Genomic DNA, 17,571 nt, shown 5'->3' with positions numbered 1-17,571 from the left:
ATTCATTTAACCTAGAGAACAATAAAAATTAAAAAAGAAAAAAAAATCCAATCTCCTTGGATAGTCTTACTCATGATGCCTAGTATATCCCAGTGTTCAGGATTGAATTGTGTCCCCCCAAATATATGTGTTGTAAATCTAACCTCTATGCCTGTAGTTATAATCCCATTTGGGATTAGGCTGTCTTTGTTATGTTAATGAGGCAGGATTAGTGTAGGGTGCATTTTGAGTCTATCTTTTTTGAGTTAGAAAAAGAGATCAAAGGAAAGCTAACAAGCAAAGATGGGGTAAGACAGAGGCCAAGACATGGAGATCTTCCAGGAACCAGTGGCTGAAAAATCAAGGACTTTCCTCCAGAGCCATCAGAGAGAGAAAGCCTTCCCCTAAAGTAAACCAAAAAACCCAAATCCGTTGCTGTAGAGTTGATTCCGACTCATAGTGACCCCATAGGATGGAGTAGAACTGCCCCATAGGGTTTCCAAGGAGCGGCTGCCGGATTTGAACTGCTGCATTTTGATGAGCAGCTGAGCTTTTAACCACTGCACCAGCAGGGCTCCTCCTCTAGAGGAGGTGCTCTGAATTTGGATTTCTAGCCACCTGGACTGTGAGAAAATAAATTTGTTTGTTGAACCCACACACACACGAAAAAGAATAAGATTCATAACAAAAATATTCAGAGAACAAAAAAGAGCTCTTGTAAAATGGTTTGCTAAAATCAAAAAATTCCATAGAAGAGTTAGAGATAAAACTCAGGAAATCTCCCAGGAAGAAAGAAAGCAAGAGGTGGAAAATAGAAAAGATAATGAACGGAGGTCTAATTCCCAAATAACAGAAGTTCCAGGAAGAGTGAAGAGAGGAAACAGAAAAGAAGAAAATGAACAGTAACAGTGCTAGACCATCTCCCACAATGGAAGGACACATGCCTCCTGACCGAGGGAGCCTCTAGGAAGCAGAAATTCAGAGTGGGAAAGGGGACTGCCGTTTTTCAAAGTCTGGTAGACCTGTCTGACTATTTACACTACATATTTTACTTAACAGAAATAAGGATGAATTAAAAAACAAATCAAACCAAAAAAAGTATTAAACTTTAAAGGGATATCAAGGCCCAGACAAGGGAGAACTACTAGGAGGCCGAAAGATCTAGAAATCATTATCTACAACCCAAAAAAACCCAAAACCATTGCTGCCAAATTGATTCTGACTCATAGCGACCCTGCAGAACGGAGGAGAACTGCCCATAGCTATTAACTGCCCAATAGTTACAGAAGCAGACTGCCATATCTTTCTCCTGCAGAGCGGCTGGTGGGTTCAAACCACCGACCTTCTGGTTAACAGCTAAGTGCCTTAACCACTGCGCCACCAGGCCTCCCCTTCATTATCTATAAAGACAAGTTAAATGATTTAATGTTCAGCCTGGAAAAAAAAAAAAAAGACTTCTAGGAGCTTAAGATTTACCACACAAGGGTCAAAGTTACAGGGAGGTAAGTTCGGCTTACTATGAGAAATCATTTTCTAACAAGCAGCGTTTCTGAAATGGGGACTGAACTACATTGTGAGACTATGAGTTTACGATCCCTGAGGTGTTCAAGCAAATGCTGGCTAACTAATGAAGAGGGATCATTGTATGATAGTAGAACAAAAGAACTATAAATTTGCCATTTTATACAATATAGCCACAGGGTGAGAATACAGTTTTACTTTGTTTTCAAAAAGTAAGTAGTTGAAATATGTGCTATGCCTAAAATACTTTTTGTACCGTCACAGTCTGTGCTGGTTTCTTGATTAGGCTGCTGCGCAGTCATTTTCTCAGGTTTTGATAAAAGGTCCTCAGATGTGCTAAGAACATCCTTCTTTCTGTCAGAGGTGTCAAGGTCTTTTACCATACTACAAACAAAAAAAAGTAAAGCCAATCATAACATGGGCTAGACCAAATAAATATGTAATTTTCATCCCCCTAGTATTTTTCCACAACTGGCCAGACAATATATAACAGAAAAGAGAGCCATGTTTTCATATCACCTCTATTCCAAAACCTCTTCAGCTAGCCCTCGAAGTCTTCCATCTTCTGGTTCTAAAAGACCATTTTAATTTTGTCTCTAATTATGCCCTTTCAATAACCGCAGGCTCCAGTCAAACCGTATGGCTTACATTCTTCATATAAGCCCTGTAGTGCCTATTTTAGGGATTTGCTTCTGCCTGTCATTACGATCTCTTCTTACCCAAATGACATCTGTTCCTTTAGGCCTAGCCCAAGTTTTACTTCTCTTATTCCTCCAGGAGGTGGTTATTAACATCTCTCTTCCAGGATCTCAAAGCACTTTATCTGGAATTCTCTTATTATGACACTATGCCAGTGTGTATATATGCATATCTGTGTATGTATATCTATAATTAACTTATATATATTAGTCACAAATATACTGCTGCTATGTGCCATCGAGTTGATTTCAACTCATTGTGACCCTATAGGATAGAGCAGAACTGCCCCATCGGTTCCCAAGGAGGGGCTGGTGGGTTCGAACTGCCAACTTTTTTGGTTAGCAGCCTGAGCTCTTAACCACTTCGCCAACAGGGCTCCTCACAAATATATTAATATATAGAAATACTGTCAGTCTGATTAGATATAAAAATACTTAAGAAGTAACAAAATAAATTGGTACTAATTAAGTGTTAAAAGGCAGGTACTGTGGAAATTCAAAGAGAAGAAACACTTCGTAGTGCTTAAGATAAGAAAAGCTTCACCGAGGGGGTAGGATTTGAGTAAACCTTGAATAACGGGTATGGAAAAAGTGAAAGACTATGAAACAGAGATAAAGACAACAATTCTATTTGCCTGATATCCAGGAATCAACTGTAATCAAGCACAATTTTGCACTGCAATATTCTAACTAAATCAAAACGTGATGAATTGTTTTATATCATTTAAAAAATGATAACACATATAATTGAAGACATAGCCTTATAATATCCAGATTGTTGGTTTGGCTAATTAGGCTCACTGGAGCTTAGGGTTACTGAAAGGGCCTAATTGGAGAGAGAGCTGAAAAAGTAGTAATTTGGGGCCAGAAGATAGGAAACTATGAAGGCCAGCTAAAGGGGTTTGGGATAGAGAAGCTACGAAAACTGTCTCTCTTTTCTGTTATGTACTGTCTGCCCATGCCACCTCTGAAATTAACTTAGAGGTCAGCATTTTAAAAAAAAGAAAACTGAACAGAAAATTTAAGAGTGCACTGCATAGTTAAGAGTATTATTCATGAAATTTTTTTTTATCAGTTTCAATTATATACAAATACGTATACTGGGCTGCAATGGAAAATATATTGAATCTATCTTGTAAATAATCATTTTCCAATTTCTGCAGGTCTAGGTTAATTATGGTATGACAACTCAATAAACCATGTAGCCATTAAAAGGAATAAAAATAAAGACTATGTAGCAATATGGAAACTGCCCTTAAAAATAATGTTAGGAGAAATGAAGCAGAATGTAAAAACTCTAGCTACATGTTGATTACAACAATGCAAAAAGTCATACACACATGAAGGGTCAAAACCAAACTTGAACAAAGTAAAATGACTTGTTGGAATTGTGGGACTGAATAAGGATTTCTGGTCTCTACCTAAAAAAAGAAAACAACTTTAATTTTATTTTACCTAAAAAAAGAAAACAACCAAACCTGTTGCTGTTGAGTTGAGTTCGACCCATAGTGACCCTAGAGGACAGAGTAGAACTGCCCCATCGGGTTTCCAAGGAGTGGCTGGTAGATTTGAACTGCCAATCTTTTGGTTAACAGCCATATCACTTAACCACTGTGCCACCAGGGCTCCGGTCTCTGCTGAGAATCCCGTAAGTGTGGCTACAATGTTATTTGTACACTACACATTTTTGTGGCACAGGAGAAAGCACTACACCAGTCCCAGTCCATTTGCCATCACTTGTGCCATCCTGGGCAATGCACCCTGCTCCTCCCTGGGCCTCAGATGCTCTCCCTGTTTAATGAGAACACTAACCCAGAATCAAGACTTTACATGAACTCTTGCTCAGTTCTAATTTTCTACAATTCCACCTGACTTTCTATTGGAAAAGAGGAGAGGGAGGCTCTTATAGTTCTTAGTTTTGTCATCAAATAGTACTCATGCTTCAACCCTTCCTGTCTCTTCAAATATCTCAACACAGCATTAAAATACAAACCAAGAGAAACTAGGTAATGTACACAAACACCCCCGTTTCCTTCTTCCTCCCCTAAATAAAGTGATGTACTAACTACAGGGATTTGTTCTCATTAAAATATTGGTTAATAGCATATGATATACACCAAAACTCAAGAAAACTTCAATTTAAATTGGGGTGGGGGGGTGATAATGAAAATTAGTCATTTGAGCTATTGATTGGCTATATGGAGTACCTATTTTTCCCATAATAGTACCAATTAACCACAACATAATATACCAATTAACCATAATCACATCAACAATTTACTAAAATTCAGTAAGTAACAAATACAATGGACAATTCTATCCTGTAGGATTAAAAAAAAAAAAAAAGACATTATTTACTAACTCACTTTTCAAATAATGGGTTAGCTTTGTGTCTTTTCATATTCAAGAGTTTGGAAATATCTTTAGGAATATATGCCTTATGTCAAAATCAACTGCATAAAATTGGAGGTCCCATGTAATTAATCATAACTGGACTTTATATGTTTTAAATTCTACCAATTAAATAAAAGGAATAAATGGGGATTTGTTTTTATGCTTTCATTTGGGTATTAAAATAAACTGTGCAGAAGCACCAAACACAGAGAAATGATACTATGTAACATAGCTAAATTATTTCGGCTATCCCAGAAACACACAATAATGTTCATTAATTATCTATTTTACCTAAAGCATTTTAAAGAGGAAGAAGTGGAAGAAATAATTTCTTCTGGAGAAGGTGGCACAAAATCTCTATCATAATCATCCTCATCAAGATCCACACGAGGAGATTTCTCAACTGAGTATAATTCAGTGTCTTGCAAACTCTTCTTCTTTTCACTATTACCTAAAGTAAAACAGGTGATGAACATAAATTATTTTAATAATTAAAGAGATAGAACAGGGAGTAAGCACTTAAGAGTGAGCGCTTTGGGCAAGTCATAAATGAGACCACTTTGTATACAAGTCCTCTCTTTTCACACATTGATGCTGGCTTTCTTCTTTACAAAGATTATTGAGTCAAATGGGTTAAATCTAATGAATGCTGGATTGAGGCCAAAGATTTGCTTAAAGGTCTTCACGATTATCTCCAGTTAAGTTATGAAACCCATATTTAGTATCTGTATTTTCATTTTACTATTTTTCACTCATATTTCGATAAAGACTGTTGTTGTTAGCTGCTGTCTAGTCAGCCCCTGGCTCTTGGTGACCCTGTGCACCATGGGATTGGACCACTGTGACCCATCGGGTTTAAAGTGCAGTAAATAAGCCTGATAATTGCATAAACATTGCTATGTGTACAGATAAACTAGCTGTACCACAAAGGCTTCCTAGCTATTTACGTTTAACAGATTCAGTGTCTCTCTCTTAGACTATACTGGAAAACTCAATGCCAAATTGTTGCTCTCTGGTAGGTGGCACAGTGGTTAAAGGACTTGACCGGTAACCAAAAAGGTCGGCGGTTCGAACCCACCAGCTGCTCGGCTGGAGAAAGACGTGGCAGTCTGCTTCCGTAAAGATTTATAGCTTTGGAAACTACAGGGCAGTTCTACCCTGTCATATAGGGTTGCTATGAGTCGAAATTGACTTGATAGCAATGGGTTTTGGTTTTACTTTTTACTAAACTTTCTTTTCAAAAACAGCAACACAATTGCTCAGACTAGTTCTGCTTACTCTCAATCACTTTTCAGTTCTCTCTGATCCAATAGCAACCTTGATGGGATTCAGGTATTTAAAATTTTTAATCTCATATTTATAGATTATTTCATAAGGTAGGTGACTTCCACATATGGCTAATCTCAGCTATTAAGTTTTGGACATCTAATAACTATAAGACCTATTCAGAATATAATTTGAAGGTAATTTATAATACTTTAATAGCACGCAAGCCATAAAGAAACTCTCATCAAAAGGCTTAGTTTTACTTCACAATTCTACCACTAACCAACCATAGATCTTTAACAAAGCATTTTAACCCCTATGGTTAACCCCTTATTCTCTTTGTGTGTAAAATCATAGCAGTCTCTTTGGTAATAATAGAAAAACCACCACAGAATAAAACCTTCCATTCCATTAGTACCTCCTGCTCCAAGAATGTGGCCAACAGACTGTTCACTAAGTACCTCTATAGATTGTAAGATCCTTAAGGACAAAAGCTGTTATCATGTTCACTAGTGTCCCCAATGCCTAGCTTTCAATAAATAAATACAACCAACATATTGAAATGAAGATAAAGTAATTTTTACCTTTTTCATCTCCCAAATGAGTTTTTAAAGGGTCACTTTCCTGAGTCTCTTCATCTACAAGACGTTTGGAAATGGGGTCATCCTCAATGCAAACCACGCCACCACTTAACCATTCTGAGTCATTCTGCTGTTCCTTAGTTAAGTCCACTTGCTCGCTTTCGGCGGAGGAAGAAGTCAAGTCAACCTTTACCACATCTGCTTTATGAAGCTGGGATTTTAAAAAGTTTCTCTTTCCCTTTTTTGATTTCTGAGCAGTGCTTATTCTTACGCTGTGAGTTCTAAGTGGTGTAACAAATGCTTCTGAATTCCCAGAAATATCAAAGTCATCCATATCATCCCAATCGTTGATGGTAATTAAGGAAGCTGTTGAAGAACTGAATTTTAATTTCTTGAAAGTAACATCATGGGATTCCCTGACAGCTGGTGTGTTTCGGGCAGTACATGAAACTTCCCCTGGAGTCTGCAACAAATCTGGCGACAGTGGTTTTGAACCACCTCTTGTGATTTCCTGATCTGCCGGAGCATTCTGCAAGAAGTCATGGAGCCTTGTCTGGCGACTTGAGGTGTGGGGTAAAGGCTCACTGAAGGAGACGGCCGCCGCAACACCAGCATCTTTATCACTTAACACGGGTTTTTTAGCTACCGACACACTAGTTATAGACACATCGTTATCAGAAGATGTTTTCTTTTTAAAAGTGAAACCTCTGAAAAATAGTTGAAAAAATTGAATTAGATTTTTTTGAATTAGATTATTTTAACAAACACACCAATTCTATAAAATTTTAATTAAATGAGCAAAGAAGCCATATCCCTCTCTGATTATTAAAACATATAAGGTAACTTAAATAATGCTCTGATCCTTCCTATTCACAGGCTAATTATTCAGTTTTGAGAGTATCCAGGCCATTTCCACTACTTGCTCAGGTTGGTAAAAAAACAGTTGTTGTCGAGATGATTCCAACTCATGGTGAACTCAAGTGCGTCAGAGTAGAACTGTGCTCCACAGGGTTTTCAAGGGCTGATTTTTCAAAAGTAGATTGCCAGATAATAAAATCTATTAAGAAAACATTCTGCATCCCACTTTGAAGAGTGGTGTCTGGGGTCTTAAACACTAGCAAGCAGCCATCTAAGATGCATCAATTGGTCTCAACCCACCTGGATTAAAGGAGAATGAAGAACATCAAGGACAAAAGATGATTACAAGCCTAAGAGACAGAAAGGGCCACATGAACCAGTGACTACATCATCCTGAGACCAGAAGAATTAGATGGTACCCGGCTACAACCAATGACTGCCATGACAGGGAACACAACAGAGAACCCCTGAGGTAGCAGGAGAGCAGTGGGATGCAGATCCCAAATTCTCATAAGACCAGACTTAATGGTCTGACTGAGACTAGAAGGACCCCGGTGGTCATGGCCGCCAGACCTCCTGCTGGCCCAGGACAGGAACCATTCCCGAAGCCAACTCTTCAGAATGGATTGGACTGGACAATGTGTTGGAGAGAGATGCTGATGAGGATTTTTTTGGATCAGATGGACACTTGAGACTATATTGGCAACTCCAGTCTGGAGGGGAGATGAGAGGGTGGAGGTGGTTAGAAGCTGGTGAAATGGACATGAAAAGAGAGTGGAGGGAGAGAGAGGGCTGTCTCATTAGGGGGAGAGTAATTGGGAGTGTGTAGCAAGGTTTTTTGTGTGAGAGACTGACTTGATTTGTGACCTTTCACTAAAGCACAATAAAAATTATAAAAAAAAAAAAAGTAACGGGAAAAGGTGAGATCAGTATCCTAAATAACTTCCAGAGATATGACCATGTTATTAATTTTTTTAAATGGCATATACATTTGTATCATCTTGTTCTGGGCTTTCATGTATATAAAGCATTTACTACAGTGTCAATAAATACAAATTCTTAGCTTTAAAAAAAAGGTAGATTGCCAGGCCTTTCTTCCAAGATGCCTCTGGGTGGGCTCAAACCTCCAACCTTTCGGTTAGCAGCCAAGCGCTTTTTTACAGGGAGCCATTCTCAGACTGGTAGTCTTTAATTAATACTTTCTTCAGAGGAAGGGGGCAGCATAAATGAAAAAGAAAAGATATTCAAATGTGACTACATGTTGCTACTCTGATAAAAGTTTTATGGGAAAAAAGAGGTAGAAGTTGCTAGCTAAACTAAGACCCGAAAGACAAGTAAAAGAGATAACAGTCTTGGATATCTGCTGAGTTCAATGACATGAAGAACGTCATGAATTGAATTGTATCCCCCAAAATGTGTCAACTTGGTAAGGCCATGATTCTCAGTATTATATGGTTGTCCTCCCATTTTGTGGTTGTAATTTAATGTTAAAAAAGGTTAGAGTGAGATTGTGACACCCTTACTAAGGTCACATCCCTGATCCAATGTAAAGGGAGTTTCCCTGGGGTGTGGCCTGTACCACCTTTTATCTTAGAAGAGGTAAAAGGAAAGGGAAGCAAATAGAGAGGGAAGGGCCTCATAACAACCAAGAAAGCAGTGCCAGGAACAGAGCGTGTCCTTTGGACCCTGGGTTCCTGCATGGAGAAGCTCCTAGTCCGGGCAAGATTGATGACAAGGACATTCCTCCAGATCTGGCAAAGAGAAAAAGCCTTCCCCTGGAAATGACGCCCTGACTTTGGACTTCTAGCCTACTAGAAAATCTACCCTGAAGTACAACACTACCAGTGATAGGATAATACCCATATGCCTACAAAGAAGACCAGTTAATACAACTATTACTTAAATTTACCCACCAACCACTAAGGCCAAAGACAAAGAAACTGAAGATTTTTATCAGCTTCTGCCGTCTGAAATTGACCAAAAATGCAATCAGAATGCATTGATAATTACTGGTGATTGGAATGCGAAAGTTGGAAACAAAGAAGAAGAATCAGTAGCTGGAAAACATGGCCTTGGTGATAGAAACAATGCCAGAACCGAATGACAGAATTTTGTAAGACCAATGACTTCTTCATTGCAAATACCTTTTTTCACCAACATAAACAGCAACTATACACATGGACCTCACCAGATGGAATACACAGGAATCAAATCCACTACATCTGTGGAGACAATGGAAAAGCTCAATATCATCAGTCAGAACACGGCCAGGGGCCGACCGTGGAACAGACCATCAATTGCTCGTATGCAAGTTCAAGTTGAAACTGAAGAAAATCAGAGTAAGTCCACGAGAGCCAAAATATGACCTTGAATATATCCCACCTGAATTTAGACACCATCTCAAGAATAGGTTTGATGCGTTGAACCAGACGAGTTGTGAATGACGACACCAAGGACATCATATATGAAGAAAGCAAGAGGTCATTAAAAAGACAGGAAAGAAAGAAAAGACCAAGATGGATGTCAGAGGAGACTCTAAAACTTGCTCTTGAATGTCAAGCAGCTAAAGCAAAAGGAAGAAACGATGAAGTAAAAGAACTGAACAGAAGATTTCAAAGGGTGGCTCCAGAAGATAAAGTATTATAATGACATGTGCAAAGAGCTAGAGAGAGAAAACCAAAAGGGAAGAACACGCTCCACGTTTCTCCAGCTGAAAGAACAGAAGAAAAAATTCAAGCCTCGGGTTGCAATAGTGAAGGATTCTATGGGGAAAACATTAAACAACGCAGGAAGCATCAAAAGAAGATGGAAAGGATACACAGAGTCATTATACCAAAAAGAGTTAGTCAACTTTCAACCATTTCAAGAGGTAGCATACAATCAAGAACCTATGGTACTAAAGGAAGAGGCCCAAGCTACACTGAAGGCATTGGTGAAAAACAAGGCTCCTGGAATCGACAGAATATCAATTGAGACATTTTGACAAGCGGATGCAGTGCTGGTAATGCCCACTTTTCTATGCCAAGAAATTTGGAAGACAGCTTCCTGGCCAACTGACTAGAAGAGATCCATATTTACGCCTATTCACAAAGAAGGTGATCCAACCGAATGTGGAAATTACAGAACAATATCATTAATACCACAACACAAGCAAAATTTTGCTGAAGATCATTCAAAAACAGCTGCAGCAGTATATCGACAGGGAACTGCCAGAAATTCAGGCCAGTTTCATAAGAGGATGTGGAACCAGGGATATCACTGCTGATGTCAGAGGGATCCTGGCTGAAAGCAGAGAATACCAGAAGGATGTTTACCTTTGTTTTATTGACTATGCAAAGGCATTCAACTGTGGGGATCATAACAAATTCTGGATAACACTGCGATGAATGGGAATTCCAGAACACTTAATCGTGCTCATGAGGAAACTGTACATAGATCAAGAGGCAGTTGTTCGAACAGAACAAGGGGATACTGATTGGTTTAAAGTCAGGAAAGGCGTGCGTCAGGGTTGTATTCTTTCACCATACCTATTCAATCTGTATGCTAAGCAAATAACCCTAGAAGCTGGACTATATGAAGAACAGGGCATCAGGATTGGAGGAAGACTCATTAACAACCTGCCTTATGCAGATGACACAACCTTGCTTGCTGAAAGTGAAGAGGACTTGAAGCACTTACTAACAAAGATCAAACACCACAGCCTTCAGTATGGATTACACCTCAAGATGAAAAAAACAAAAATCCTCACAAATGGAACAATAAGCCACATCCTGATAAACGGAGAAAAGACTGAAGTTGTCAAGGATTTCATTTTACTTGGATCCACAATCAACACCCATGGAAGCAGCAGTTGAGAAATCAAAAGATGCATTGCATTGGGTAAATCTGCTGCAAAGGACCGCTTTAAAGTGTTAAAAAGCAAAGATATCACCTTGAGGACTAAGGTAACTTGACCCAAGCCATGGTATTTTCAATTGCGTCATATGCATGCAAAAGCTAGACAATGAATAAGGAAAACAGAAGAAGAATTGACGCCTTTGGATTGCGGTGTTGGCGAAGAATATTGAATATACCATGGACTGCCAAAAGAACAAACAAATCTGTCTTGGAGGAAGTACAACCAGAATGCTCCTCAGAAGCAAGGATGGCGAGACTGCGTCTTACATACTTTGGACATGTTGTCAGAAGGGATCAGTCCCTGGAGAAGGACATCATGCTTCGTAAAGCACAGGGTCAGCAGAAAAGAGGAAGACCCTCAACGAAATGGACTGACCCAGTGGCTGCAACTACGGGCTCAAGCGTAACAATTGTAAGGATGGCGCAGGATGGGGCAGTGTTTCATTGTTGTACGTAGGGTAGCTATGAGTCGGAACCAACTCGACAGCACCTAACAACAACAGCCTACTAGGCTGTGAGAAAATTAATTTCTCTTTGTTAAAGCTATTCACTTGTGGTATCTCTGTTATAGCACCACTTGATGACTAAGATGAAATCAATGGAGACTTTAAAGTCAAGTACCCAGAACAGTGTCAGGAACCTCATAAACACACAACAAATAACATAAATTATTATTAGATACCACGAGAAGGGGTTTTAAGATAGCTTGGAGAGCGCAGAACTGGAGAAATGTAGTTTCCTTATAAGCTATTTTGGAAAGGATATAGAATTATATTAAAATATTAAAAAACATATATTTGCCCAGATTTACAAGATTCACTATTCATTCATTCAATAAACATTTATTGAGCAATTATGTGCCAAGCACTGTGCAAAGGTGCTGAACAATTTATTAGCCGGCACTCATTAACAACCTGTGATATGCAGATGACACAACTTGCTTGCTGAAAGTGCAGAGGACTTGAAACACTTACTAATGAAGATCAAAGACCACAGCCTTCAGTATGGATTACAACTCAAGATAAAGAAAACAAAAATCCTCACAACTGGACTAATAAACAACATCGTGATAAACAGAGAAGACTGAAGTTGTCAAGGACTTAATTTTACTTAGATCCACAATCAGTGCTCATGGAAGCAGTAGTCAAGAAATCAAATGACATATCGCATTGGGCAAATCTGCTGCAAAAGACCTCTTTAAAGTGTTAAAAAGCAAAGACATCACTTTCAGGAATAAGGTGCGCCTGACTCAAGCCATGGTCTTTTCAATAGCCTCATAATGCATGCAAAAGCTAGACAATGAATAAGGAAGACCGAAGAAGAATTAATGCCTTTAAATTACAGTGTCGGAAAAGAATATTGAATATACCAAGGACTGCCAGAAGAACAAACAAATCTGCCTTGGAAGAAGTACAGCCAGTATGCTCCACAGAATCAAGGATAGTGAGACTTCATCTCACATGCTTTGGCCATGTTATCAGGAGGGACCAGTCCCTAGAGAAGGACATTATGCTTGGTAAAGTAGAGGGCCAATGAAAAAGAGGAAGATGCTCAACAAGATGGGCTGTCACAGTGATTGCAACAACGGGCTCAAACACAGCAACAATTGTGAGGATGGTGCAGGACTGAGCAGTGTTTTGTTCTGTTGTACATACAGTAGCTATGAGTCGGAAGTGACTCGATGGTACCTTACAACAATATGCTCTGCCATTAATTTGCAAAGTTGGAAAATCATTTAACCTCTGAGCTTCATTTCTTCATCTGTACAATGAATAGGTTAAACCAGACTTTTGTTTGATACAGTGTGTTAGTACCTATATGATGGCAAACCACCCAAATTACTTACGAAGATTTTGGTTTTGAAAGACTTAATTTATCATTAAGTTTTCTGGCTGAATGACGCTCCAGTTGCTCCTGTAGATTATTTTGAGGAACAGCAGCCATGATCCTAAAAAATGTGGGAAAAAATATGAGTGGAGTTATGTACTTTGCATTAATCACGATATTTATTGCGGAATGGAGACATGATTCAAACAGATATTGACCCAATTGTGCCCAGGGTAATAACAGACATTTTTATGTCAATAGGGTATTGTGAATTTACAACTGGTGACATTTGAAATATATAACTGCTAGTTAATTGAAGGCTCACCTGAATAACAAAATGACCAGGTTTCCCCCAAAAGTCAAAATGAGCCCAAAAGACATTAAGGAAGGAGTCAGTGGGAAATGGATTATTAAGGAAAGGGCTTGCAGAAAAATGAGACCTGGTCTGGGCTTGAAGGATAATTGGAAGCTGGACAGGGAGGAAGATGGGAGAAAATGACCAAAGAAAAATGAATTTATTCCAAGTTTTCTGCCCAAGGGCAAAATTGAGTAAAAAAGGAACAGAGCCACCAATGAGAGCAGTGGTTTACCAGCAAGACACTATGCTTCATAATCATCTAGTTTCAATGTGAAAGAATGCTTTTTCCAAGCATATTTTATATCCTTTGCGTACCAAAATGTATATTGCTGAGCTACTGCCCAGGATAACGTACAGCTGGTTGTTGTTGTTGTTAGGTGCCACAAAATCCCTGCCCCAGAAACTGACAAGCTGATTCCTAAAATTCCTATAAAAATGCAAGCAGCCCAGAAGAGTCAATCTTGAAAAAGAAGAACAAAGTAGGAGGACTCACACTTCCCAATTTTAAAACTACCACGAAGCTACAATAACCAAGACAGTGTGGTACTGGCGTAAGGACAGACACAGATCAACAGAACAGAATCCTCAACTTCCCATTTACGGTCAACTGATTTTTGACAAGGACACCAAAACAATTCCGACTGAGAAGAATAGTGTTTTTAATAAACGGTGTTTGGACAACTGGATATCCACATGTAAAAGAATTAAGTTAGATGCCTACCTCATACCATAAATAAAGATTAACTCAAAATGGATTAAAGACCTAAACATAACATTTAAAACTATAAAACTCCTTGAAGAAAACAGGGGTAAATGCTCACTGCCTTGGCTCAGGCAATGATTTTTTAGACATGACACCAAAAGCATAAGCAACAAATGAAAAAATAGATACAGAAGACTTCAAAAGACACCACCACGAAAATGAAGACAACTGACACAAGAGGAGATAATTTTTGCAAATCACATATATGATTAGGGACTTAACAGAACACATAAAATAACTTTTACTTATTATTGCTACCCAGTAATAAAAAGACAAATCACTCAATCAAAAAATGGGCAAAGGATCTGAATAGACATTTCTGCAAAGAAGACATACAAATGGCCAATAAGTGCATGAAAAGATGCCTAAAACCACCTCACACCCACTAAAACGAGAAAAAAAAAGCAAACCCTTTGCCATAGAGTCAATTCCAACTCACAGAGACCCTATAGGACAGGGTAGAACTGACCCATAGAGTTTCCAAGGAGTGGCTGGTGGATTTGAACTACTGACTTTTTGGTTAGGAGTCGTTGCTCTCAACCACTGCGCCACCAGGGCATACCCACTAGGATGGCTATAATCAAAAAGATGGACAACAACAAGCAATGGCGAGGAAGTGAAGAAACTGCCGCCCTCATACACTGCTGGTGAGAACGTAAATAATGCGGCCACTCTGGAAAACAGTCTGGCAGTCCAGCAGGGACACTCGTAGGTGTATACCCAAGAGAAATGAAGACACATGTCCACACAAAAACACATGCATGAGTGTACACAGCAGCATTATTCATAATAGGCAAAAAAATAGAAACAACCCAAATGTCCATCAATTGATGAACACATAAAATGTAGAATATCCACACAATGAAATATTTTTAAACCATAAAAAGGAATGAAGTATTGATACATGCTACAATATGGCTGACTTTTGAAAATACGCTAAGTAGAAGAAGCCAGTCACAAAAGACCACATACTGTATGATTCCATTTACATGAAATATCCAGGAACAGATAAATCTACAGAAACAGAAAGTAGAATAGCGGTTGCCTCAGGCTAGGTGGGCAATGGGGGGAAGTGATAAGGTAACTGCTAAAGTGTATGGGGTTTTACCTGGAGCAAAGGAGAATGAAGAACACCAAAGACACAATGTAAATATGAGCCCAAGAGATAGAAAGGGTCACATAAACCAGGGACTAAGAGTAGAAAGACCCCAGACGTCATGGTCCCCAGACCTTCTGTTAGCCCAAGACTGGAACCATTCTCAAAGCCAACTCTTCAGACAGGGATTGGACTGGACTATGGGATAGAAAAATGATACTGGTGAGGAGTGAGCTTCTTGGCTCAAGTAGACAGATGAGACTATGTGGGCAGCTCCTGTCTGGAGGCAAGATGAGAAAGCAGAGGGGGACAGGAGCTGGTTGAACAGACAGGGTGGAGAGGAGGAGTGTGCTGTCTCATTAAGGGGAGAGCAGCTAGGAAGGAGTACACAGCAAGGTGTGTATAAGTATTTGTATGAGAGACTGACTTGCTTTGTAAACTTTCACTTAAAGAACAGTTAAAAAAAAAAAGGGTATGGAGTTTTTTTGTTGGGATGATGAAAACATGCTAAAATTGACTGTGGTCTTTGATGACTGCAGAACTCTGAATATACTAAAAATCATTTAAATGTAAATTTTAAATGGGTGAATTGTATGGTATGTGAATTATATCTCAATAAAGTTATTACAAAAAAAAAAAAGCAAGCAGACAGAAGGGTATAATGAACCTTATAGATCTATCGCCCAGATCTAACAATCATCAACTCATCCAATCTTGTTTCATCAATACATACACCCCCTCTGTTTTGAAGTCAATTCTCCAAATCATATTTTTTCTTCTGTAAAAAGACTGACTCTTTAATAATAATCAAAAAAACCAAAAGGTATTATCATTTAAATAACTATTATCAAATATCCAGCAATGAAATTTCAAGATCTCATTACTGTCATAAACCCATTGCCATTGAGTTGATTCTGACTCATAGCAATCCTATAGGACAGAGTAGAACTGCCCCATAGAGTTTCCAAGGAGTGCCTGGTGGATTCGAACTGCCAACCTTTTGGTTAGCAGGCGTAGCACTTAACCACTATGCCATTAGGGTCTCCCATTACTGTCATATTCATATATAATTCATATAAATAAATAAATAAATATATTTACTGTTTAAGACACACACTGCAACTGGTTGATACGTCTCAAGTCTTTTTTAGTGACTTTTTTTCCCCTTTCAATTTCTAGAAGAAACCAGGGATTTTGTCGTGTATACTTTCCTAAGATCAGTTTGCTGACTTTATGCCTGTGGTGGTGTTGACGTGTCTCTCCATCCTCTATTATTTCCTGTAAACCATTAGTTCACTCTAAACCAGCAGTTCTCAACTAGGGACGATTTGCTGCCACCACCACCGCCCCCCACCACTACCAGGAGACATTTGGCAATGTCTGGAAACATTTTGGTTGTGACAACAAGGGGAGTGGTGTACTACTGGCATCTCATGGGTAAAGGCCTGGGATGCTGCTAAACATCCCACAATGTCAATTAGTACCAAAGTAAAGAAATCCTGGTCTAGACTAAGGTTCAACTTTTTGGCAACACTACTTCATAGGTGGTGGTGCATTCTTCATCGGGGGCAATAATGTAAGAATAATACAAGTATAATAGTTTTTGTAATGTTAGCAGACATTAGTGATCAAGACCTAGATTCATAAGTTCATCAGGGCTGCAAAATGAAAAAATATATATATAAAACAACTTTATTCAGATACACTGCATATACCATAAGATACACCACCTTGGATACCCCGGTAGCATAGTGGACAATAGCTATAGCTGCTAATCAAAAGGCTGGCAGTTCAAATCCACCAGGCACTCCTTGGAAACTCTATGGGGCAGTTCTACCCTGTCCTGTAGGGTTGCTACGAGTCGGAATCAACTGGACGGCAACGGGTATAAAGTGTACTGGCTGGGGGTTTGTCATATATGCAGTGTGTAACCATCACTACAATCTAATTTTAGAACATTTTTAACAACCAAAAAAAGAGCCCTGTACACATTAGCAGTCATTCCCCATTCCCACTGATCTCCCCCACACTGAGACTTAGGTGCCCACTAATCTACTTTCTGGGTCTATGGATTCGCCTGTTCTGAATATTTCACGTAAATGGAATCATATAGCGGGTTCTTTTGTGACCGCCATCTTTCATTTAGCATAATATTTTCAAGATTCATTCACATTACAGCATGCACTGGTACTCCAGCCTCTCTTATTGCCAAACACTACTTCATTGTATGAATGTACCCTCTACTGTTCATCCATTCACCAGGTGGCGAACACTTGAGCTGTATCTACTCTTTGGCTATTATGAATAATACTCCTTGAACATTTGTGTACAAA

General features: G+C 39.0%; 1 protein-coding gene across 4 annotated transcripts in view; it reads right to left on the bottom strand.

Moving 5' to 3' along the window:
- The window catches only part of BLM (BLM RecQ like helicase), a 106,896-nt gene that overhangs the window by 70,589 nt on the left and 18,736 nt on the right, over nucleotides 1-17,571 (bottom strand). For all 4 annotated transcript variants that reach the window (XM_049905604.1, XM_049905602.1, XM_049905606.1 and 1 more), the window contains 4 exons: nucleotides 13,041-13,142; nucleotides 6,443-7,146; nucleotides 4,884-5,043; nucleotides 1,757-1,884 (listed from right to left, as the gene is read on the bottom strand). In XM_049905604.1, coding sequence (XP_049761561.1) covers nucleotides 1,757-1,884; nucleotides 4,884-5,043; nucleotides 6,443-7,146; nucleotides 13,041-13,138 — 1,090 coding nt within the window. In that variant the 5' untranslated portion in view covers nucleotides 13,139-13,142. The remainder of the gene's footprint in view (nucleotides 1-1,756; nucleotides 1,885-4,883; nucleotides 5,044-6,442; nucleotides 7,147-13,040; nucleotides 13,143-17,571) is intronic.

Source organism: Elephas maximus, chromosome 13 (assembly GCF_024166365.1).
Source record: "Elephas maximus indicus isolate mEleMax1 chromosome 13, mEleMax1 primary haplotype, whole genome shotgun sequence".
NCBI lineage: Eukaryota > Metazoa > Chordata > Mammalia > Proboscidea > Elephantidae > Elephas > Elephas maximus.
This window is presented reverse-complemented; position numbering and strand designations above follow the sequence as displayed.